At 43.5% G+C, this 26585-nt stretch overlaps 1 protein-coding gene across 4 annotated transcripts in view; it reads right to left on the minus strand.

The window, feature by feature from the left end:
* The window catches only part of LRRC20 (leucine rich repeat containing 20), a 98689-nt gene that overhangs the window by 61045 nt on the left and 11059 nt on the right, over positions 1-26585 (minus strand). For all 4 annotated transcript variants that reach the window (XM_082222221.1, XM_082222220.1, XM_082222223.1 and 1 more), the window contains 2 exons: positions 22257-22406; positions 1825-1992 (listed from right to left, as the gene is read on the minus strand). In XM_082222221.1, the coding sequence (XP_082078347.1) occupies positions 1825-1992; positions 22257-22406 (318 nt within the window). The remainder of the gene's footprint in view (positions 1-1824; positions 1993-22256; positions 22407-26585) is intronic.

Raw genomic sequence — 26585 nt, forward strand, 5'->3', positions numbered from 1 at the left:
GGGCGTTTACCCTTACTAGATTTGATGTATTGCCATCTGCCTTACTAAAGGGCAGATACGAGGGCACACCCTATGCTGAACGAGTTTGCCCATGTGGTCTGAAGGAGGTGGAAACGGCTTCACATGTGTTGTTACACTGCGACCTTTACGGGGATATCAGGTTACTGTTTATCTCCCCTATCATTCAGAAATTTCCAGGTCGATCTGAATCTCAGCGGCTGAAAATCCTACTAGGAGACAAAAACCCAGAAGTAACATTGAAAGTGGCCAAGTTTTCTGCGGCCGCGATCAAGCGGAGGGCATTAGCTGTAAAAAAGTAAATGATCTGACCCCTGGATAAGCCCCCCCCTTTTTTAAGCCCATACATATACTGTAGTGCATATATGAGTATGTATATGTGTGTGTGTCTGTGTGTATATGTGCATTGTTTTTATGTATAATTTTACAACTTTTAACTGACACCACCATTCCCTTGTAAATTATTGCTGCCTTTTATGTTTTTTTTTTTTTTCCTTTCTTCTGGTCTATGACCGTAATAAATTCATTCATTCATTCATTATTATTATAGCCTCGAATTAGACTTGCCAGTTCTAGTATTCCACTAAATCTTCTCAGGATCTAACCAAACAACCTGTAGGAGATCTCTTTAAGTTTTATCTGAAGGAGCGTCTCCACCCCCATCATTCTACCCGGACACTGAGGTCCAGCACTGAGGGCCTTCTGGAGGTTCCCTCCCTGCGAGAAGCCAAGTTACAGGGAACCAGGCAGAGGGCCTTCTTGGTAGTGGCGCCCTCCCTGTGGAACGCCCTCCCACCAGATGTCAAAGACTTTTAGAAGACATCTGAAGGCAGCCCTGTTTAGGGAAGCTTTTAATGTTTGATGTATTACAGTATTTTAATATTTTTTGGGAAGCCGCCCAGAGTGGCTGGGGAAGCCTAGCCAGATGGGTGGGGTATAAATTATTATTATTATTATTATTATTATTATTATTATTATTATTATTATTATCTAAGAGCAGTCACAAGGGTCTCCAAATTTAACTGAGCAGTTGTTCGTTTCTCTTACATAAATGCACCCATTATACCTATCCTGAAGCTCCTATTAGTTCTACAGTAGAAAACATACAGGTGCAATGAACAGTTTTTACACCTGGCTGACAATGGGGAAAAAAGTCTTCTAAAAGATGACTCGCTTCCAGAAAAATAAAAACGAGCAGCATCTTCTGCTCATTATTCAATTCCAAAGGGGAGCATGTGACCTGAGGGGGTCCAATTTCTTAGACTTAGTTTGCTCTTCAAAGGAATTTTCATTTTAAAGAATGATTATGAATCGTTTTAAGAAAGGGGGGGAGCTGAAACAGCACAGAAAAGTAAAAGGAGAAATACTTATACAGTATTAATGAATGCAAATAGCATAACTTCTTTTTTGAAAGTGTAGCTCTAATGCTTTCAGGTTAGAAAAAAACAGTGATGAGAATATTATTGCTGAGCAAAAGTGCCGTTTCCTTAGCAAGGACAGACCCTTCAATCGCAGGCGTAGTTCAATGCAAAGCATTCTCTTAAGTGATGAGACGTCCTATGAAACTCACACAATTGCTTAATTATGAAAAGTTGCTCATGGCAGAGTTTGGAAGATATGGAGCCCAATAATAGCAACAGTAATACTATTGCTTGCAGGCAATTCCTCTTCACGGCTGGCTACCAGGCTAGTGCTTAAATACAAGGTTGCACTGAACATCCGAGTAAGTCTTAATGCAAGATCTTCGCTACTCCACAGTTGCAACAGAGAAGTCCTTGGATGCACAGATACAGTGCAGTCTCTTACCTGAAATCTCATTCTCTTCTAGGTTGATGGTTTCAAGAGCTGGCAAAGAGATCAGCTGTTCTGGAAAGTGACTAAATTTATTCCTGGACAGGTTGATGACCCTCAGGTGCAGCAGGGTTCGGACCTCTTCTGGCAGGCGGTGGATACAATTCCCTTCCAGATTAAGTTCTGCAATTGGACAGGGTGAGAAATCATGAAAACCTGGCCAATTCAGAAAGACATTCGGCCAAACCGTCCTTTATTTCAGGCAGTGAAATAAAGACAAGTAATAAAAAACAAAACAGAGATTGAAGGAGAGTTGTCAATGCTTGCTGGCCTCCTGCTAACAAAACAGGCCTGACAGCAGAAGCCAGCTTCCGTGATCTAACTCACACGTGGAAAGCTTATTTCTCACACATTTGTGAGAATGTGCCAGTGGAGAAGATGTTTCTGTCTATCTAAAACTCTCAAGTAAAGGTTGAAGCTGGGTTTCTTTTGTGGTGGGGTGGGGGTGGGGAGGATGCAGCTGTTCTGCAGAATTCTAGATGCCTCTTTTTGCAGACTGACACAGATGGAACAGCTGTGGCCTCCCAGATGTTTTTGGACTCCAACTCCCATCAGCCCTTGCAAGCATGGCCAACGGTGAAGGAAGCTCAGAGTTGCTGCCCAACAACATCCTGAGGGCCACAGGTTCCCTGTCTCTGATTTAAGATATTTTTAATAGACTTCCATTCATCGGAATAAATTGAAGGTTGGTTTATAAAAACTAAAACTATAGCTAGGGGATTAAAATGCAGAACATTAATAGCAAGCAGAAGAAGAAAGACAAGACACTGATACTTAAAATGACTGAGAGGACAAAGACTTCCGGGTTGGTGCGATCTGGAAATGGCGGATTCCCTCCGAGCTGCGGAGGGAATCGGCTCAACTGAGGACGGGTCTTGCCGCGCCGGCGACGCGGGGACCCTTAAAAACCGCAGGCGCTGAAGCCTGCGGACTGAAGACTCGGTGGGTGCCTTAAGCGCCCCCCGATCCACGAAGAGCCTTTTTAAAGGCTGCGGAGAGGATACGGAGGGTGACGTGGCACTGAGAGTCGATCGCTACCTCGGTTGAGCGAAGCCGCGAGCCATGACTGGAGTGCGCTGACTTCCTTCCTTGAAATTCGGACTGAAAAGAATAACCCGTGAGTAAGACGGAATTGGATTTTAAGAATATTATCCCGTGAATTTGAGACGACCGGGGGGTGTGCTAAAAGGAAGTCCGCACCCCCCCCTTGCAGATGATCTAAAGCAACGATATAAGAGCTAAGCTGGAGAGCCTACCCTTTGAGGGGTGAGTTAAAAAAGACATTAACTTCCAAGATTTGGCAAAAAGAAATTTTGAGCTGGAGAGTGGAATTTTGTTTTTTTTTTTTAATCATATTTATTAAAATTTCCAATAATAACAGAATAGGAAAATAAGAAAGATAAAGGAAAGAAAGAAAAAGAGAAACTAACTTAGACCCTTCTTTTCATAACCTTCTTTCTGGGACTTCCTCCTTCCCCTCCCGATTGTATTCCCCTTTATCCAAGTTGGTTCCACAAGTTCTCATCCCCAATTAAACCTAATATATTATACTCATAAACCAATTTAAATTTACACCATCTTAGCATCACTCCTCGTCTTATAATAGAACAAAATTTTCCCCAAGATCCGCTCTCATTTCTTCCACGAGTTCCCCCTTTCTAAAAAAAAAAAGAAAAAACAGAAACGTAAAGTATCAAAGTTATAAAGAATATAAGATAGAAAGTATAGAGAAATTCAAAAAGTTGGTTACAAAGCCTTTGGATTCTAAGGTTCCCCCTCCCTTCCCCGGTTTTGATTCCCCATGTCCATTTGTCTGTATGTTGTCGGCCTGGAGATCTTAAGTCCACAGCCAAATTTATCTCAGTCCATCATGCTGTTTTCTTCGGATTTGATTGTCTTAATGATGTTTAACGTCGAAAATCCAATCTAATAGAGGCCTTTAATTTTCTTTAATCTTTTGTTGCTCCTCCCATTATTCTTTCCGTGTCGTATTCAGTCATCTACTCTTTTATTTCTTGGTTTCTCAGGTTTCTGTCTTGTTCAGCTGTCAAAACATTCTTGTTGCAAAATTTAACGTCTCTACAGAGGTTTGTTATTCAGGGACACAGACTTACGTCCAGTTCCTTTCTTGCTTCAATGGAAGATTCTATTGTGTTATAGTCACCTCTGTAGACAAAATAATATTTCAGTTCTGCAGCTTTCCCAGGAGATAAGACCTTTACACATCCCAGAGTAGTTTTCCACATACGACACTTGTAATGTCCCAAATCCCCTCTAGAGGGATTACAATAACTTTGTATCCTCTAATCCAAAAGTCAATTTGTTGTTTCTTTTTCCCGACAGTTTATATCCATATTTATATCAAATTGTAACAAAATTAACCAGCAAAGAACTTGTAGCAAGGTCCTCTTTATAATTTCCAGTTTTGACAGCTCCTTTGACAGCTGTCAAAATCTCCATCTCTCTTCGCCAGGCTGTCCGAATCGCCCCGGTTCCCAGGGGGGGGGTTGCTTTTTCCTCACCCTCGACTCCTCTCCTCCAGCACAGTTCTTATAATTCACATCGTGGAGTTGGTAATTTTTATCATCAATAAGCTTCTGAATAGATCTTGGTTTCTCAGTCCTTGTTTTAGCATGTTTACAATCAGGGAGGGGACTGACTTCCTTTTTTGGATCCCCTCCCGCTCGTGCCAAATCCGGAAAAAATTTTCTTTTTTCCTCCTTTTAAACCCGGTTGCCCAATTACTCACGGGTTGTTGATCAATTGTCCGAATTTCCTTTGGAAGAAGCCAGCGCTCTCCGCCGAATGGCATGCGGCTGCGCCCGGCAGGGGAAGCGGAGGACTCAAAGCACCACGCTACTCCCCGGCGCCCGATCCGTAGCCTTTAAAAAGGCTCTTTCACAAGCCGGGAGAGCGATAACGGTGCCAGCCGAGTCACCATGTCCACGGGATCCGTTCCCGTGGTTTCTAAGGGTCCCCGCGTCGCCGGCGCGGTAGGACCCAGCCCCTGCCGAGCAGACTCCCTCCGGAGCTCGGAGGGAGTCCGCCATTCGGCGATGGCGCCAACCCGGAAGTCTGGAGAGTGGAATTTTGGAAGCTTTCTTCTTGTTGTAAACAACCCCCCCTCCCGGGCCCGGGAACGTCCTGTTTTTGAGCCTGTGTAAGAGGTGCGGAGTTTGACAGCTGTCAAAGCTGTCAAACGGACAGTTTAGAGTGGAAAAATTGTCATTTAAGATCCCTCTGGACTAAAATGAGTTATAATTGAACTAAAATTGTTGGAAACAAAGTAATAACAATAAGTTAGAGGATTGTTGGAGAAAAGACTAATAAGTAACCAGATTCCCTCTAGGGGGAACTCTGTGAAACTACAATGGCTGTGGATGGAAAGTTACTAGTGGAAATTGAAAGAATGTTTCATTTGGTGGGAATCTTACAAGAGCAGAGTCTGGCTATGAATAAACAACTCATGACCTTGACTTCTGGAACAAGCAGCTCTGCTGAATGTATTGAGGACTTGAATGAGAAAGAATCCACAGCTGAATCGGAAATGATATCTAAAGAAGTGGAGGAAACAAGAAAAAGAGAAAGTAAAGTTGGAAAGTACCAACCAGAAGCTGACATCTGTGGAATACAAGCAAGGAGACTTTTGGATTATATCTACCACAAATCTGCGAAAGATGCAAAAGAAGAAGGAAGAGGTCCCGGGAGTTTATGGAATACAGGAACTTAAAATAAAGAAATATGATTGGGGCCTCCACTCTGACTTTGACTCTGAAGATGCAGGCTTTGAGGAAATTTTCCAGCAGTTGTTTTCAAATGTCCTTGTGGGAAGAGAATATGGTCTGATGGTGATAGAACTCTTTCGAGATTTGATGACCGACATAAAGGACTACCAACAAGACCGGCGGAGAGGGACTGAAAGAGATTTGAAAGCCTCGGACGTGAGGAACCCAGGCTAAGAACTGCTATTCTGGACACGTATTGGGAAGGGACGAAAACCGGGGATGGGAGGGAGGGAAGAATAGAATTTTAAAAAACACTCAAGACCTTTGGGTTTAGTTAATATGACCTTTAACTAAGACAAAATGGGAAATCGATGGAAGGGAATTTGAGTCCAACTTAGGAAAAATTTATTTTTCTTTATAAAAGAGGTGATATTAAGATGGTTAAGAGGAGCAATACCAATTTGCTGACACAATTTTGGGAATTGGGATGCACGAGGGGGAGGTGGGGGGAAGTCAGGGAACAGGGTTAGGAAAGTAGGATTTTCTGAAATTATACATGTTTTTGTCTTTTGTCTTTTTTGTGTGTACTTTGTCTTTATAAAAGGTGAAAAACCAATAAAAATTTTATTAAAAAAAAGAGAGGACAAAGAAAAAGTTTTACCCTGGTACCTAAAAAGTCAACAAGATGGTATAGGGAGAGTCTTCTCACAGAGGGTATTCCACAGTGCTACAAACAAACAAGTGAACAAACAACCCCTCTGTATCTAGGTGACTGAGCCTCACGATGGATGGGGCTGGGGGGGCCTCAGGAATTCTCTTAGAGCTCAAGCAGGATGGCATGCAAAAAGGCAGTTCATGAGATTCAAGTAAGTGCCAGAATTTCGAAATGAGCTCATAAGAAAACAGGTATCCAGTGAAACTATTTCGTCGTCATCATCATCACCACTAATTGGATTTCTTGCCTGCCTTTCACCATAAGGTCCCAGGACACGTTACAACAATATATATAACAGGCTTGTAATTTATTTAAACTGATTTTATTCAGATGAATATGGTGGGTCCTAAAACACACACATCTCAGTTGTCGAAAGCTGGTCCAGTCAAAATCTGGCAGCTTTATTTTGCACAAACTGAGTCTTCATGAGGTCTTCAAAAGGCAGGCTGGCAGCCTGGTTTAACACCTGAACAAACCACTGCATAAACAATGGGATGAGACTACAAAGCATGCTAATAACCACTCCTCTCAGAACAGATCTCCAGTGTATGTCTGGTTTATGTTGTAAGAGATCAGAATTTATTTCTCCCTATAGAATTCCATTTCCCCCCTTCACTTTAGGTTATTGTGGGGGGGGGGTGGCATAGAAGAAAGAGACATGCTAAAATTTGGGTTTTAATTAATCTAAGGTTCACTTGGGTCCAATATGTAGTTGGAAAGTTTCAGGATTTTGGCCTATTTCCAAGACTCCTAATTTCTTGAGCAAAACCTTGACTTTTTAGATAGATAACTTGAGCCTTCATTCAATATTCTCTCTAATGAGAAATCTACAGAAATCTCTACAGGCCAATTTGAAGAGATACGGTGCTTTTGATACAATGCAAAAAGCATTCATTATTAAGCATGGCTTTGAAGACAGTTCACCAGGCAGTACCATCCCTGCCCACTGTGTGGGACTGCTGAATTTTTTTTTCTGTGAACCATTAACTAAAAAGAAAGAGGACGAAAGCAGAGAAGGGCGCCCTTTCTATCCTACAGTTAGAAAGCGGTAGATTTTGAGGCAGCATATCATGGAGAACCTGCTTCAGCTGTTCTTAACACTTTAATAATATGAAGAAATCCACATTGTCCCATTTTAGGGCAGGAGGCAAACTTTACACTCAAAAACAGAAACAAAGCAAGTGTTCCTTGCTGTGTGACATTGTGCCATATATTTAAAAGGTATTTTCATCATGCTTTTCTTAACATTAAAGCAGTTTACGTAGCAGTAAGAACTAAAAACCTCGGGTTAAGAACTTACCTCGGGTTAAGAATTTAATTCGTTCCGGAGGTCCGTTCTTAACCTGAAACTGTTCTTAACCTGAGGTACCACTTTAGCTAATGGGGCCTCCTGCTGCTGCCGTGCCGCTGCTGCCCAATTTCTGTTCTCATTCTGAAGCAAAGTTCTTAACCCAAGGTACTATTTCTGGGTTAGTGGAGTATGTAACCTGAAGCATCTGTAACCTGAAGCATATGTAACCCGAGGTACCACTGTAAAATGCACAAACTGAACCCAACAAATTGGGCAGGCACTGTATTATCACAACTCCTTGTAAGCAACTTGCTCCAGAGATGGCTGAAGTTGAATAAAGCCCTATCAGCCTCTGCCAAGCTCCTTGTCTGAAGAATGGAATTCTTAACAGGGCCAAACTCCTGTCCCGAAGACAGGTGCTACTTGTCCTATACGAGACATCCTTCAATGTGCCAACTAGGATCACAACTTCTTTAAAGTCAAACAACAGCATAACAGTTCTGCTGAATCAGAGTAAAGGCCTATCTAGTCTAGCATCCCCAATCAGGTGCCTAAGGAGAACCCCAAAAGGCGGACATGAGGACAACCTTCTGCAGATGTCCTCCAGCAAATGGTATCAAACAGAGTATTGCCTCTCGACCCTAGAGCAGTTGGTTGCAAACTTGGGTCCCCAGCTGTTGCTGGACTACAACTCCCATCATCCCTAGCTAGCAGGACCAGTGGTCAGGGATGATGGGAGTTGTAGTCCAACAACAGCTGGGGACCCAAGTCTGAGAAACTCTGCCCTAGAGGTTATGTCAGGCATAGGCAAACTCGGCCCTCCAGATGTTTTGGGACTACAACTCCCATGATCCCTAGCTAACGGGAACAGTGGTCAGGGATGATGGGAACTGTAGTCCCAAAACAGCTGGAGGGCCAAGTTTGCCTATGCCTGGGTTCTGTAGCCACGGGGACAGTCTTAGTCTCTAGGAATCTCTCTAATCCCCTTTCACGCTAAGTCGGCTGCCGTGACCACAATTTAGGGCAGCCAATTCCGCTGTTCAGCTACATGCTGTGTGAAACAATTCTGTCTATCCCGGATTGCTAACTACTCCAGTTCATTGGATGACCCTGGGTTCTAGGATTAGGGAGAAAAACACTTTCTACTTTTTCACACCATGGAAATTTATCCCCCCCCAGCTTTTTTTAAGCCCCAAATGTTGCAACCTTTCTTCATTACAGAGCTGCTGCAGCTTTTGATCATTTTGATTGGGCTTTTCCAGTTCCACAATAGCCTTTTTGAGATGCTGTGAACACCTAATTACAATTCATTTCCCAGCCTATTCTCTGCCACCTTCTTATGTGAGCAGCAAGTGGAAAGAGGAAGCCGCTGCCAAACGAAAAAGGAAGGAGCAGGAGCAGCAATTTGCTTGTCTCTCCAGCAAGGAAAACACTACCCCCTCAATGTTGCCTGCGGTGCAGATGGATGCCTTGCTGGGAGCACAAGGCGAGGTGTCTGCTTTTGAGAGCTCTCCAGCTGCTGTAATGTGCATGACACTCAATAAATGACAAGGATAGGCAGTCAGGCAACAAGCCTTTGCAGTCTGGTGGGCGCTTGGAAAGGTTTCGTCACATCACAGAGCAAGATTGCTAATACTGTACAACGAATTAGTATAAGCAACGGAAAAACAAAACCCCCACAAATCATACATCGAGGTGAATGATGCTTTTTACAAGAGCAACCAGATCATGGGTAGGCAAACTAAGGCCCAGGGGCTGGATCCGGCCCAATCACCTTCTAAATCCGGCCCGCAGATGGTCCGGGAATCGGCGTGTTTTTACATGAGTAGAATGTGTGCTTTTATTTAAAATGCATCTCTGGGTTATTTGTGGGGCATAGGAATTCGTTCATTCCCCCCTTCCCCAAAATATAGTCTGGCCCCCCACAAGGTCTGAGGAACAGTACACCCCTGCTGAAAAAGGTTGTTGACCCCTGAACCAGATCAATTTTGTTTGCACGACAGAAAGTGTTACCAGTTGGGCTGGACACAAAAAGTTCACTGTAGTTTTTCTGGCTATGGCATTTATCTTGCCCCTGGAATCCCCTTGGCCCATCTTACACCAAGATGCTGCTATGACTGTGTGTGAATAGTTAGCAGAACTCTTAGGTTCAGCTGGCAGGGCCAGACAGCAAAAGTTTTCCTTTGTGCAGCGGGAGTTAAAAATGTATGAACAGGAGTGAGGAAAGCAAAAGTGCATACAGTACACATTATTCAAATTACAGGGGAAATGTCAGCGGTTTTTCACCTGCAAACGAAAAAAAAAAAATAATTTCATACATATTTTATACATGTCCCATATTTGAGTCTACCTTGCTCGGTTCTGAATTATTTCACTCCCCACCTGTTAACCTGTCTGCCAGGGATCTTGTCGGAGATAATATGAAAAATAATGATTGCCTTTTGGGGTGCATTTCCATAATGAATTGCACCACCTGCTATTCAGCAAGCAGAAGGCTGAAGGAACAGTCTCTCTCCAAGGAAGTAGTTCTAATCCCATGCTTTATAACTTAATGTTTGTTTTTTTAAAAAATGATGCCTTTCTTAAATGAAGCATTAATTATTATTATTATTATTATTATTATTATTATTATTATTATTATTATTATTATTATCAATGTGAGGAGTGAAATCTTGTAAGGGAGGACTGTTTTCATCTTTGGCGATCATTCATAGCCAAGTAAGCTTGTCTTCCACAAACACGGTGTTAACAGTGAGTCCGTAGGTGACTGTGGAGGCCAATTCAGGATCCACACGTCCTTCCACAGTGGGGACATAGGTTTCCCAGAGGAAGTTGATCACAGTGAGGGTTTGCCAAACGTGCCTTCCTCTTAGCACATTTCTCCCTTTTGTCCTGAGTTCAAGTGTCTTCAAAGCCTATGACACCTTTGGTAAAGACTGTTCTCCAATTGGAGCGTTCACAGGCCAGTGTTTCCCAGTTGTCAGTGTTTATACTACATTTATAAAGATTTGCCTTGAGAGAGTCTTTAAACCTCTTTTATTGACCACCAGCATTACGCTTTCCATTTTTAAGTTCAGAATAGAGTAGTTGCTTTGGAAGACGATCATCAGGCATTCAAACAACATGAGAAGTCCAGTGAAGTTGATGTTGAAGAATCATTGCTTTGACACTGGTGATCTTTGCTTCTTCCAGTACACTGGCATTAGTTCGCCTGTCTTCCCAAGTGATGTGTAAAATTTTTCGGAGACACTGTTGATGGAATCTTTCCAGGAGCTGATGGTGTTTATAAGTGGTCCATGTTTCACAAGCATACCGTAAGGATGGTAGTATAACAGCATTGTAAACAAGCATTTTGGTTTGCCTGGAAATGTCCCGGTCCTCAAATGCTCTGCACTTCTATCAGGAGAAAGCTGCACTTGCAGAGCTCAGGCAATGCTGGATTTCAGCATCAGTGTCAGCCCTTGTGGAAAGATAACTGCCCAGATAGAAAAACAGTGTGCACACACTACATTGGTTTTAAAACTATGAACTCATGAAATAAGTTTCAGCACTTAAGGCACCTATACCATTACAATTTGCCAATATATTTCCTTTTGTCTGCACCAAAATTTTAGGACTTATGAGAGACGGCTGCACTGTTATTGTCAACAGTGTGCAAGGGAAAAAGGATACTGGATGAGACCAAGGGTCAAGCCTGCAAGCAAAATGTGAGTGCTTCAAAATCCGTATACTTCATATCCAAATGACCCCAAAGTGGTGCGCTATCCAATATGTGAAGCCATAAACCACTTAGGCCCATCTGTACTGTACAGTTAGAGCAGGATCATACCACATTAAACAGCCATGGCTTCCTCCAAAGAATGCTGGAACCCAGTGGAGGCTGCTCCATTCGGGGAAGTGGGGCACTGCCCCTGAACCTGCCTTTTACAGGGATCCAGGCAGAAGGGCCTTCCCAGTGGTGGCACCCGCCCTGCAGAAAGCATAACCATGCAACTTCTAGAAGACATCTGAAGGTAGCCCTGTCCTGTATAGGGAAATTTTTAATGTTTGATGTTTTATTAGGCTTTTATATTTGTTAGAAGCCGCCCAGATGGATGGGGTACAAAGATGATGATGATGACGACGATGACTTGATTTCTTACTTTTCCCAGTGGATTAAATACTAGCTAATCAGGAGAGCATGCATACTGAGGAACAGTTCTGTGTATCTTAAAAAAAAAATAAAAAATGCCCTAACTAACATAATATTTGACTGTCAGTATGATATTTGAACAGAAGCATGCTGAGTTTCTATCACCTCCAGGGAACCGATTGCCATATGGTGATAAATGCCATTGAAGACAACACTGACTGTACTGGGAATTGAGGATGCAGAGCCCCAAGTTTGGAGAAGCTCAGTAGTTTGTATAGGCTGGCCTTTTTGCTGTTTGCCAATTCGCTACACACTCTTACATTCAATTCCACTTTCAAGGTATTGGGCGAGAACAAAAAGCAGACAGTAAAAAGCCTAGAGTCTCTGAGATGATCAAAATTCACAAGCAGAAGTACACTCTTGGGCTTTGAAAAGGTAAGAAATTAAAGAAGTTCTGCACAGTTTGACAGAGGATCAGCTTCCCCATTCCTTTGCAATTTTCTTTTATGTAAGAAAGTTTTGGACAGACTGGATGCCTTTGATGTCAAGGCGAATATATTTGTTGCCAAAGATAAAGGCTAAACGAGATATCACCAGCAAACCCACCAATTTGCTAATGAATTTATCTCCCCGTGCTGGAACAATTTTACTGTGACAAGGAAGTGGATCAAAGATTAAGTCTTTGTTGATCGGAATGAAGAAGAATGCCATTTACTGAAACTGTGTTCCATAATCTATGTGGGTACCTTTCATGTTCTGGCACGGAGCATGAAAATTTAACTATACCAGAGATTATAACACCATCTTGTCTCTCATGATGATGAATGCTTGCAGTAGAATTACATCAGCATGATCCTGGATATAGAATTTGATGTTACAAAGTGGTTCTAGAATCAAATGAAGCTCCTCCTCCCAGGGCAACCTGATTTCTAAGGAACATCTACAGCACCCTTCTCCACCCTGGTGTCCTCCACACATTTTGGACCACATCTCCCAAAAGTGCTAGCCAGCATGGCCAACGGTCAGGGATGATCCAAGTTGCAATGCAAGACATCTGGAGGGAAACAGGTTGAGGAAGGCTGATCTAGAGTTCAATCAGAGAGACAGACATGTTAAAATAAAAGCCCAGCACACAACATATCTAGGTTCTGGTTTTTCCTTCTGTATAAATAATAGATTTTTTTTAATCCATTGTCCTTAATCAGCAGAGAGATTACGAACACATCATGTTCCAGCACATGTCTGTGGTTTTAAATGTATTTCTTTATAAATATATCACCATTCATCTCCTGCCTCTTCTGCCCAAGCCAAGTGCTCCGAGTGGCTTACAGAAATAGAGCTACTCCTACACAGCAATTCAACAGAAAATGAAGTGGTACCCACTTCAGATGAGCTGCCACTGGGAGCAAAATTCTAGATCTCTCTCCATTACCCCACAGCACAAGCCAAATAATTCCCTTGCATGGGCTTGTGGTGGGAGAATCCGGAGTGAAATTAGTCCTATACAAACTCAGAGGACTGTATGCATTGTTAACCTTGATGGATTGAAAAGAATCTACTGGAAAATGTTAACAGATGGAATACACCAAACAAAAACAAAAAAGCAACCTCAAGAAGGCTGTTGATAGCCCTAGTGCTCACGAAGTGGCTAGGGAGATAACCTTGTGCCTAGTAGACTGTTAAACTTCAGACTCCTAAAAGGGGACTCACTCACATGATGGGGTGGCCCCTCCTTCCACCGCTACCCCACCAACAATGTGCACGTAAATAATAAGATATAGAGGAGGTGGGTTCTAAGCTAGCCTTCTCCCCAACATGTTATATTTCCATTTTATAAGGATGTTCTTTTGTTTTTAATGGGGGAATTTATCTTCATGTGAACTCCCCATCTTTAATTGGAAGTGGCATAATCAAGACGCAGGTTGACCTCACCGTTCGTTGCTTTTGAGAACTGGGAAATGCAGTTACCGTCTGCATTTTATGTGGCATGCTTCGAATCTTCTCGTCTTCAGAGGAAAAACATCCCAGAGCAGATGAGAACAGAAGAAGATCTTGCTGGATCAGGCCAAAGGCCCATTTTGTCCAGCATCCTTTTCCCACAGCGGCTATGGGGTGCTCGCAAGCTGAACTTCAGCACCACAGCTCTTGCCACCTACAATTCCCAACAAGTGGTATTCAGAGGTGATGATTTGATAAATCTTTCAAGGAGTGCCACCAAAAACCTTCAAGCTTCACAGCTGCTTCTGTTTCTTTCATCACTTGTACTGGAGACACCAATATTGCCCTCTTGTGGACTGCACTCAAAGGCATTGCTTTTAAGGATGCTTCACACAGAGTCAGCATACAGGGCATTGGGGTGGGGACTGTGCTGTGGGCTATTTAACAGTTGTGCAAAGTACACTTTGTGGCATGCACCAATTTAAAAGCTGCAGAGCACAAGACAGAATAGTTTCACAAATGATAGCATACACCAATCACCTCCATGCATTCCTGTGTAGGAAAAGTGTCTGAAGCAGCCCCAAGACATCTATTTAACTGTGAGAAACTCCAAGGAGCTGTATTGATTGTCATCAGACTCCCATAGTTTTCAAGATACGATCTACCCTAGCGACAAAATGGACCTCTACTTTAAACTCCCCTTTCTTTCATAAACCACATTTTCACTTCTTTTAATATGTTATCGTCCAACCCAATCCTGCATTAATGTGCATTAAAACCCACTGATGGGAAAGCACCCAGGCATAAATAACAAAGCAGCCATGGATTGACACATCCATTCTTTGTCCAGCATGGTCTTGGTAATTAACTTAAGCAGGAGTGAATGGTATCCATATAAATGATGTGCTCTCTCAAGCAGAGCAAGTAGCACAGCAAGCAACAACACGCAACAAGTGTCTCGCAAAAACAGCGACTAGGAACATCCATCTCACACATCATGTCATCGGATCCCATTACACTGAAATTGTTTGGAAATGGTTATTAAGGCTGACGTTTCTCCACCACAAATAGAATCCACATTTATACGGGATTTATCACCATCGCAAATCAAGTCTAGTTTTTTCTCTTCTCCAATATCTGATGTACCTTGGAGCGGCTTCCCACACGACTCACATTTGTTGAAAAGGCAATACAGAAGCAACATTTAATTTCATTGTGAAGTAAACTTAGCTAAAATCAAATGACAAACTCGGAGCAACCTTCTCAGCAGCAGGAGGAATTGGGAGCCTTGCTAGGTGTGGGAAGACCACAGACTGTGTGCCACCACTGCTATCTCAACCACCAGAAAACCATTAAGCAAAAATGGTTGCGTCACACCTGAAATGTAGGGTAGGGTAGGGTAGATTGGGTAGGGTAGGGTAGGTAATGCTAGGGTAGATTGTAGACAGAATCAGAAAACTCCAGAAAGTCTGAAGCCATGGGGATGGGGAATGAACATAGGGAAGAACATAGGAGTACATCACTGTATTTTTCGCTCTATAGGACGCACCCGACCATAGGACGCACCTTGTTTTAGAAGGGGAGAACAAGAAAAAAAAACTCTCCCTCTCTGTACAGCGCCCCTTCAGCGAAGCGGCAGGAGAAACGGAGCCCCTTCCATTTCTCCTCCCGCTTCGCTGAAGGGGCGCTGTACAGAGAGGGAAAGCTGCGCAGCGCCTCTCTAGCAAAGCGAAGCCAGGAGAGCAAGAGGGATCGGTGCACACCGATCCCACTTGCTCTCCAGGCTTCAGCAAAAGCAACCCGAAGCCTCCAGAGCATGGTGGGGGCGCTCCCACTGCACTTCAGAGGCATCGTGTTGCTATCGCCGAAGCCATGGAGCCTGCATTCGCTCCATAAGACGCACACACATTTCTCCTTAATTTTTGGAGGGGGAAAAGTGCGTCTTATAGAGTGAATAATATGGTACTTAACAGCATGGTTTTATACAGAGAAAGAAAAAGAAGAGTATTGCTTATAAAATAAAATAAAATTTAAAAATACAGGTTTCCAATAAAATGGTCGTGAGAATGGCTGAATGAATCAGCCATCTGGGTGGTTGTAAGATCCTGATGGCAAAAGGTAAATCTTGAAAGTTGACAAACTAAATCCAGCTCTGGGTCTGTTGGGGAAACCTCATTTGGGAAGGAACACTACCTTGTTTAGTTTAGAAGCATGGAAAGGATAACGAAAGACGTGGAGGAAATTCTGAGCAAAAAACCGAAGACAGCATTAGCTTTACAGATCCTCATTTCAAATCCCCAGCTTATGCAGAGTTCTACCCTGGATAGCTTTTAAATTATGGAAGAAAATATCTGATATTAAAGTAGTGCTTGTGTATTAACATCTTGCATTGGCCTCCAGGTACTTTGTTTCAGGTACCGGTACTTACAGTTAATTGCAGGGGCCCAGCAGGGAAACTGTGTGACTTCCCCTTAATCACAGAAGTTGAAAGTAGGCATCCAACCTCTTTCCTCATTGACTCCTTGCCTTAACAGCTGAATATAACTGGGTTGTTTTTAACTTTGCTTTTGTACTTTACAAACTTTGGTTTGGGCAGCAAACCTCAGGGCCAAGCTAAACATTACATGGGAGGTGTGTGTGCTTTGGTCTCTCAGCAGCTTTTTCCTAAATTCACAACAGTTGTGGAGGACTGCTAATTTTGCCCTTTCTCCCCATGTACTTTTCCTGGTCTAATGCACAAAGTCTGCTACTAGTCCTGCCTGTCTTTTCTCCAAAGGGCTAACAGCAGACTCAGAGGCGAAATAAAGATTGCCTAAAGATTGCCCTTCATGGATCACTGCCTTGCCGTGGCGAAGGGGCTTGAATAACTCAGAGAAGCTATGAACTATGCCGAGCAGGGAACCCAAGATGGAAAGGTCATAGAGGAGAGTTTTGACCAAAGGTGATCCACCTGGAGCAGGAACTGGCAAGCCACTCCAGTATCCCTGCCAAGAAAATTCCATGGACAAAGACAACAGGCATATAAAAGTTATGACGCTGGAAGATGAGCCCCTCAGGTCAGAAGGCGTCCAACATGCTACTGAGGAAGAGCGGAGGACAAGTACAAGTAGGTCCAGAGCTGATGAAGCGGCTGGGCCAAAGCCGAAAGGTCACTCAGTTGCGGATATGCCTGGAAGCGAAAGGAAAGTCCAATGCTGTAAAGAAAAATATTGCATAGGAACCTGGAATGTAAGAACCATGAACCTGGGTAAGTTGGATGTGGTCAAAAATGAGATGGCAAGAATAAATATTGACATTCTGGGCATCAGTGAACTAAAATGGACGGGAATGGGCGAATTCAGTTTGGATGACAATCATATCTACTACTGTGGGCAAGAATCCCGTAAAAGAAATGGAGTGGCCCTCATACTCAACAAAAGAGTGGCGAAAGCTGTACTGGGATGCAATCTCAAAAATGATAGAATGATCTCGATACGAATCCAAGGCAGACCTTTTAACATCACAGTAATCCAAGTTTATGCTTAAAATTCTACAAGGTAGGCTGAAGCAGTATGCGGATCAAGAACTCCCAGAAGTGCAAGCTGGATTTAGAAGAGGCAGGTTTGAAAATAAGGGAGCAGCAACCTCACCTATCCCAGGGACAGTCTACAGGATATCTAACAATCCGGGATAGCAGCGGGAAGCAGTGGGAAACGGCACTGTAATAAAGGAATTTCCCGCAAAAAAAGGGAAGGTTGACAACTATGATTAGAACTGGACGAAGAATTCTGTCATAGCCCATAAGCTAGGTTGCGGTGTGTGCTTGATTGCATTGCGTTTGTGTGCTGCTCACAATAGTTTCTCCAGCCTGGGCCACAAAGAGTTGGTAACTCCGGCAAACATGGTGTTCCTACACAGAAGAAAAAGTGTGTGTGAGAGAGAGGTGTAAGGGGAGGGGGAAGTCTTCAGTAGCCTCACCAGGTCTTTGACGTTGGGCTTTATGAGCAACAGAGATTTGATCGCAGATTTCCTGCATCATATATACATGTATGATGAAACAGTGCAGTTGTCAGAAAATGTTTCAAAGACTGGGAACAGGACTGAAGTCTCCGTTCACAGCTGTTGAGAGGAGACTTCAGTTCTGCAGGGTGCTGCTTCAAAGTGAACTGTAGGGTTGTTTGAAAGTGCTTTTGCAAACAGCCCCACTTTGCTCATTGAAACTTTTTAATGTATTTTTTTATCTTTGTTGGAAACTGCTCAGAGTGGCTGGGGAAACCCAGCCAGATGAGCAGGGTACAAATAAATTATTATTATTATTATTATTATTATTATTATTATTATTATTATTATTATTATTATTACCTGTTTCAACAGGTGCTTTAAAGAGCAGTGCAGGGCTGTTTCCAAAAGGGAATTTAAACTCCTCTGTCAAATGATAAAGACCTGGCTCACACTAGAAATTTTGTGGCATTCTTTTGGGCTTCAATTCAGACAATGGTTTCCTGTTCCACACTACAGGGTCAAAGGTAAACTGGTTGCGCTATCACAAATAACTGCTGTCACAAGGGGTCACTCTGCTTATCTTAGACTTTACAAAGAATGGTTACAGGCCGTGATTTTTGCAGTCTAATGATTTGGTCCCACTGTTTGTAACTTCCCATCTTTCGTGCCAAGGACGCTTTATGCAACAGATGAAGTAAGTTCCTGTTCTAAATCTGCTAAGAATTTACCATGATGATTTTGATGACGATATTTACCTGCCCCTCACCCTAAGGCCCCAGGGCGGGTTACAACAATTAGAACACAATATTGAAAACAGTTTAAAACAACTTACATTCACAGAAATAAGGCAAGTGCCCCAATGTGCCTCATGACCCTTGGGTGGTTGTGCTGCAACAGATTAACATATGCACCCCACTGGAAGCCATCAACTTTTGAGAGTTTATGCCAGGGATGGGCAGACTTCAGGCTTCCCAGATCTACTTTGTGTTTTTTTACTGGAAACCCAAGAACCACCAACCAGAACCAAATGCAAATGAGATAAGAGCTAGAATTAAATAAGAGGGTGCCTCTGAGCACATTCGGAACCCAGAAATTTGTTTTCAGAACCAGAACTGGAGTGAGCTCATAGCCCTTGCACCCAGAAGTCCATTCCTGGTTAGGTCCACCCACCCACTCACTGCATTTCAGCAGCCTAGGTGGGGGAAGTAGTTCTGCTGCTGTTGCTGTTAATTGGGTGTCAGAATTCCTTGCTGAGCTGCTGCAAACCAGCCAGAGACCCACCAGCAGATCCTGCTCTACCCTTTACCCACCCCTGGGATTAGGCCATTCCAATGATACGGAAAGGGCTTCCAACCTCCAAATAATTATCCCCTAACACTATCCTGTTCCGCCTCCTGCCTCATCTAGGAATTAGAGCATGCTGCTAACATCTTTCACTTCTCCCAAACTGATACACAAAAGAGCACTCTGCGCATAAATAATGGTAGCTACTGTGTAAACACGAAATGATAGGCCAGTTTGAGTTAGCCTGCTTACAGATTAACACTCATTAGTCTTCTCCATTAATTGAATTGCCAATGCTTTCATAAACAGACTGGAACAGTTATCTGCCCTTCCCAGCCCCTGAAAATACACCCCTTTCCATCAAATGAATGGGTAGTAGTTATTTGCCTATCAGTCTCTCTCAGCAGGTTCCCGACAGTACACAACCAACAGGCATAGCAAGTCTCTGCAGAAAGAGGCAAAAAGAACACCGTGCCAATAAGTATCATGTTGTTTGGAAAGCCTGCCTGGCTCCCTCAAGCATAAGAGGTCTAGTTTCCAATAAAATGATGCATTCTGTTCTGACTCCAGAGCTATTGAAATGATTCTCTCTGCCGGAGCGTTTGTAATTCCTAAAATATTATGTTTAAAAGCACACTGCTTTCTGAAAAGGCTTAAAAGCCCAAAATGCTTTAGGCAGAAGTTCCACAAGAACTGGTGGCAAGCTCAGGACAATTGAGAGTCCTACTCGCTATCCTGCCAGGTTTATGCATTTTAAACTGCGAGTTCCAACTCCCAGTCTCCACCAGCAGCCAGTGGATGAAGAAAGAAGCAAGCATCTCTACGGCCCCTGCACTCGCCATTGCATCTTCATGAGGTTGCTTTCCATTAAAATCTTTCCCTGCATGTGTTGCAGATCACACTCTTAGGCCATTACACTACTCCAATCCTCAACTGGCAACATCCAACGGCGATTGGCTGCTAGCACAATGGGAACTCACTTGCACAACAGGGTTTCTGGTTTTCCTCCTTGCCCCGCTGCCCTATGCACCCCAAATCTTCTCCAGAGGGCCCCCTAACCCTCAAAGCAGACTTGAGGGGCTCAAAGGGAAGGGGAGAAGCCTTCTGGTGTGAGCAGAGACCTCCTTGGGCTAAGCTCGCTCTTGACCTCACCCAATATTTGTAGAATAGCATCATCAAGCATTACTTTCAACATCTCTAAGACAACTCCACAGACCGCAATGTGGGTACCATTTAGGTAACAAGTGATGAACGTCACCACTTAGGTTACACCAGGTAGAGGGATATTAGCATTTCCCACAGCTAATTTTCACCCAACCTTACAAAGCTTTTGCTACAACTGCTAAAATATATTACCTCCCCACTGATTTCAAGCCTCTAGCTATCATTAACTCAGCCATTCAATCACCCTGTGTCTGTTAGGGTCCATTTATCAACATGTGTGGGTTGTTTGCTTTTTCATGTCCCTACTAAATTACATCAAGGACTTCAAGTTTCATTACTTTCACCATCTAGATGCGTCATTTTTCACTAATGCTTATTTTATTTATACACGGCCGTTGGATTACAGCCCGCTGAATGGGAATAAGATTTCTCTATTAATGCTTCAGTGTTCAGTATACCCTTCAAACTCTCTTTCAACGCCTGTCAGCAACTTGATCAGATCGCAAAATTCATTTTGTTCCCAGGAACCGCAACTTTGGAGAGGAAATTAATTTTACCAGGCGATCGTTTATCCACATTACAGCATATGATATCAGTTCCGCTGTGTGCTCTCTATTAATCCTTTACCTTTTCTACCTTTCCAAGTCAGGAGCAGACAGAAGTTTGAGAAATCAATATTCTCCCCACCCGCCCCCAAGTAAGAAATGTATGAAGTTGCCTTGCGCATCATCGCTCCATCTAATTCACTATTGTCTACTCTTGATGGGCAACAGCTTTCTGGGAATTCAGGCAGGGGTTTCTCCCAACCATACTTGATAAGTTGGCGAATGAACCAGGGATCTTTTGCAGGCAAAGGATGTGCTCTACCGCTGAGCCAGAGTCCCTCCCAAGACATTGCTTCCCTGAGCTCAGTTCTGTGATGCTATAAAAAACTGGTAATGTACATCAATATAAAGCACACTTAACTCTACCTTCCTGCCCTTAAAGCTAACTTCTGCTTTCACTTAGACAAAAGGCATGGAATTATTTCATTGTTGTTGTTTGTGGGTGTATACTAATCACGCTCCAAAACTGAAGTGAAATATGGGTAAGGCAGAAAGCAGCGTGCCTGTGAGGTCGACCATTTTTAGGCATGCCCAACTGATGTGTGATTGTGGACGAGCGGGTCCTTTTGGACTCAGAAGAGGCAGAAGCCTTAAACAGCTCAGGACCGCAATACCTCAAGGACTGTCTCTTTCCATATGAACCTGCCCAGACCCTGAGATCATCTTCTGAGGCACTTCTTTGTGTGCCTCCTCTTCAGTAGGTCTGGAGGGTGGCAACACGAGAATGGGCCTTCTCTGCAGTGGCTCCCTGTCTGTGGAATGCTCTCCCCAGGGAAGTTTGCCTGGCGGCTTCATTATACACCTTTAGACGCCAGGCAAAAACGTTCCTTTTTAACCAGGCCTTTGGTGGATTTGATTGACCTCCTATGCCCTTTTAAAATGTGGGGTTTGGGGGGGGGGCGTTATTGGGTTGTTGTTTTTATTTTGATTATATATATTGTTGTTTTATATTCTGATTTTGTTCCGTGAACCGCCCTGAGACCTCCAGGTATAGGGCAATATATAAATTCAATAAATAATTAATAAGAAGAATGGGGGGGGCGGAGTGAAGTGCAATGGGGCAGGCTTATGTGTGCTCTGATAACGTGCATTGTAGAAGTGTATACAGAACTGTGGGGAATGCAAATCTCCACTTGGGTCCAAGACTGAAACATAACCAACACCATCACTGAAGCAAGAAAGCTTCGTTAAAAGTCTGAAAATGCTATCCCTACAGAGGTCTGTTGTTGCTGACCTTTAGATTAGCCAGTCTCACCTATTCACAAACCATTTGAGTGTCTAAGGTGCCCTAAGAGTCTAGTGCTGCTGATGATTTTCAATGCAGGTTTGCCGATATTATTTTGATAATTTTTTATTATTATTAATGGTTTGTAACTTTATGTATGGCTATACACTGCCTTGGTTCTTGGAGGAGAAGCAATAAATAAAATAAGTACCAGTATTTTTTAAAAAATGACAAGAGATGTCTGAAACACAAGATAGCATTTGGAAGAAGGATCAAGATGCCACTGCCTCTTCAATTCCATGGTTTCCTTCAGAGATAAACACCTACCTCTCAGTTGGCTGAAGGTGGTGATAAATTTGCTGGTCACAGACTTCAGCTCATTATTGGCCAGAGTGATGAGATGGATTCCTTCCGAGACGTGCCTCATGACTTTGTAAAGGGCAATGGGGAACGTCATCAGTTTGCAATCTGCCAAATCTACAGCGAAACACCAAGGGGAGGAAAGGAGGGCGAGAGAGTGAGTTCAGTTTTCCAGGCAAAATGTATTGTGTTCCAACACATCTCATTTTAATTGGCCGTCTGTGAATTCCCCCGAGGCTCTGGCATGATCAGTCCAACCTCACTGGGACCCTCCACCAGATTGTCAGTTGTGTCTGGTCCCCACTCAACATGCATGACAATACATTCCTAACATAATAATTTATATAATAATAATTTATTATTTATACCCCGCCCAACTAGCCAGCCACTCTGGGTGAAGGAGGACAGAAAAACCTGAGCAAAGCCATTTTGATCATCAGAGGCATTCCATGAACAAATCACACACTTTTGCCCCATTAAAAGTGAATTAGATAGCATTAAATGAACTGCTGGAGTTTGTTTTTTTGTTTTTGTTTTTTTAATTTATAAAATAATTTTTATTAACCGGCCAATCACATCAAATCAAATCACATCACATAAATTCCGAATTACAAAGCCGAATTTTAAATTTTGTTGAGGGAACCCATATTTCAAGATCCGAAGGGGGATTCTGATCATCTTCTTGCTACTGCGTTAATGTCCAAATCAGTCCAAACAAAGTTCATAATTCTATCCAGACTTATCTTGCTGTTTCCACATCACATCTTGTTCATAGATTTTCTCTTTTTTCTTTATGATCTCTTTTGATAGTCTCCTTAAGCCGATAAACACCAATAATAATCCTGTGTGAATTTTTCCGTTCTTCCAGTCCTCAAATCGAGATGGTTTCCATATATCATCGCCTTCATAGATAACAGCGCTCTTTCCATCATTAATTACAGAACTGTCGTTCTTAAGTCCCACTGAGGAGTTTCATCCACAATATAAAAACAGCTCTATTTCTCTATTTCTCCTCTCAGACTTAAGTCCTCCGACAGAACTTCCCAATATGGCGACGGTATTTTTAACTGCGTCATTCCAAAGCCCTTATACATTCCACGCTCTTCTTAAAACATGCTCTGGTTCAAAAGTTTATCTCCACACAGCCTTAAATCCACAGCTTAAGTCCTTAAAACGACATTTCTGACTTGTGGGTGGGGGGGATTCTTGTTTAATCACATAAAGGAAAGAAAGGAAGGTTTTTCCCCCCTCCCCCATCAGTCCCTTTGCCCTACCGAGTCTTGGCGTATCTTCCCATGATCTATACTTGTTCCTCCGACTCGTCTTGTTTTATCAGAGATCTCTTGTGTTAGCAGTCTTTACTCCCCCTTCTTCCTTGAAATATGTGCATTAGCTTCATCCAAATTATTTCTTTTGAAGTTCTTGCAGCTAGTGGCGCGGATCAGAGACGGCGTCCAGGAGTGCCGAAATCCCACAGGAGGGCATTGTGCCTAGTGCCCCCATCCCCACAAATTCGGGGGTGGTATAGGGCACAGCAGGCAAGGGCAGTCCCCCACCATAATCCTGGGGGGGGGGTAGGGAGGCTATTTACTCCCATCACAGCCTCCAATTTACCTCGTGTGGGTCGGAGAGATGTTATTGTCAGCCATCTTCTGATGCGCCCCTAGTGGTCCCTCTGAACTGAACTGCTGGAGTTTGGACCTCAAGCCTTATGAGTGATTTCTTTTCCCGACTGTAAAATGCAGGAATGATAGCAAACTGGTCAGCATGAAAGTCTTTTATTCCTGCACTGGATTTCTCTGCCTAACACCTCTAGCATTTCTCTCTAAACTAAATTTGCATTTCAGAAATACCTTGGATCTGAACTCCAGATGCCAGAATGTCACATTGATCAAAATAAAGCACAACAGGCTGGCATGGGGACAAACAAGGGCTGCTTAAACACACCTGCTTTGACTTAATTCCAAGTGAGAAATCGCTTTGCTTTAGTTTAATTAATCATAGAATTAAAATCCCTATTCAGTCATATGTTCTTATGGTCTGCAGTTATAACTCAAGGCTATTAATTCCAATTTTTAAAATAAATAATGTACATAAAGGTGAGGTGTTTTGTATATGTGTGTTTGTATGTATGTGTGTGTGCATGCAAATCTTAGAGCACCTGTGCACCTTCTTCCAAATACTGAAGACACACAACAGCCCCAGAAAGATTTTCTTTCTTTCATGCAAAATGAAAATTGGACATACTAAAATTCCAGGAAGCAAAAGGCTGCTATTTTGGAATAATAGTACGAAGGCATTTTACTCTACAATCATCAAAGCTGCAGAAGAGGCATTCATAAATCCATGCTGCTTAGTCACTGATTAATCATCTCCTTCCTTCACTGAGCGAGCACAGACACAGCCTTATAAAGCACTGTGGCACCTTGAAGAAGAATAAATTTATGGGGGGGGGGCATAAACTTTTGAAGATTAGAAGAGCTCAACTTCATTAAAAGCACCTGGATCACAAAAACTTACACGGTAACAAATCTGTTTATCATTAACATGCCGTAAGACGCTTATTTGACTTTGCTGTAAGAACACAGTGACTACCCTAGAATTAGTCACCAGAAAATGCTGGGGTGCTTTGCTGGGATGCTACTGTTGAAATGTACTGAAGGATGCTATATTACTCTTCTGGAATCACCTTCGTATCCAACTTGCTTTATCTGCAACCAATTACTGTAGTGCAGATCCACTGGAAATCAAAACAGGATGATGAGGCACAAAACTCCTCCTCCAAGCCCCCTGGTCCATGGAACGTACTCTCTTCATCTCTGGCTCGGTGCAACTTCCCTCTGCAGCCTCCACATCAAAAACGGGTCAGATTCTCATTCTGCAAAATAGTGACCACCTTCAGTCCTGCATTTCCCAGTGATTCCTATCCAAACATTTTATCACCATCTCACTGCACAGCTTCTCTCTTGCCAACAAACAGCTTGCTTCCTGGATGTCTTGCTCCTCTCAAAGCCTTCAGCTGAATTATACCTGGGCACTTATTGGGTTGGGCTGTTGTTTTTGGTTATGCGACTCCAGCTCAGGAAGCAGTGTGAGGTCAATCAGTTAGGTCCAGATTTAAGTTAGTGATTTAATGGGGACCTCAGGGCACTTAAATTTCAACGGGAACTAAATGCAAATACCATATTTTCCTGTGTATAACACGCCCCTGTGTATAAGACGACCCCTATTTTTGGGGACTCGAAATTAAGGAAACGGGGGAAGATTACCCAGAGCTCTTAAGCTTTTTTGGGGGGATTGCCGAGAGTTGTAACTCAGTGGCTAAGCATATGGTTTCCATGCAGAAGGTCCCAGGTTGGATCCTCAGCACCTCCAAGCAGCGCCGGGAATGTCCCTGGCCTGAAACCCTGGAGATCCAGATGTTATTGCACTACAACTGCATCAGCCTCAGCCTGTGTGGCCAGTGATGATGGGAACTGTAAAGCAGAGGGCCCCACGTGGGCTGCCCCAGGTACAGTATAGACAGTACTAAGCCAGAGCTGACCCAGCATCAGGCAGCTTCCTGCGTTCCCATGGACACAACTCAATGGATGTTTTGGGTGAGAGGAGAACACAGGGCAAAGGGAAAACCAGCAACCACCCTCACAGCTTACAAAAGCCTTTGACCAACTGCAGGTTATTATTACAACATAAAATCCAATAAGCCAGCAGTTTTCAATCAGTGTGCTGTGGCACCCTGGGGCGCCTTGAATGATGGTCAGGGGTGCTGCGGGCAACACTGGCCTCGACCCCTCTTTCCTTCCATCCCTCCTGGGATGCCCTCTTGCATCTCTGCCTCCCCAAGGCTTGCACAGCTGTTTGTTGCAGCAGCCCTGGTTACAAGCTCCTCAGGCGAATGGTGCCTCTGGGGCTGGCCAGGAGTGCTTCCCAGGCCCCTGTGTGGCAGTGTGAGGAGGCACCTCTCTTTTTTGGGGGGGAGCACAGAGACTAGGGGCAGTGGCAGCAGCTGCCCAGAGGACTCCCAAGGGGAGAGGAGGCTGAAGGAACAAGGGAGGGTGTTCGAAAAGGGGTGAGGGGTGTCACAGAAAGAATGTACAGTGGACACTTGGGTTGCGAACATGATCCGTGCGGGAGGCACATTCGCAACCCGCAGCGCCATGTCTGCGCACACGCGGGTCGCGATTCAGCACTTCTTTGCATGCGCAAAGCACGATTTAGTGCTTCTGCGCAAGCACCGAAACCTGAAGTAACCCGTTCCGGTACTTCTGGGTTTGGCGTGGTGCGCAACCCGAAAAC

Source organism: Podarcis vaucheri (assembly GCF_965113315.1).
Source record: "Podarcis vaucheri genome assembly, chromosome: 5".
Lineage (NCBI taxonomy): Eukaryota > Metazoa > Chordata > Lepidosauria > Squamata > Lacertidae > Podarcis > Podarcis vaucheri.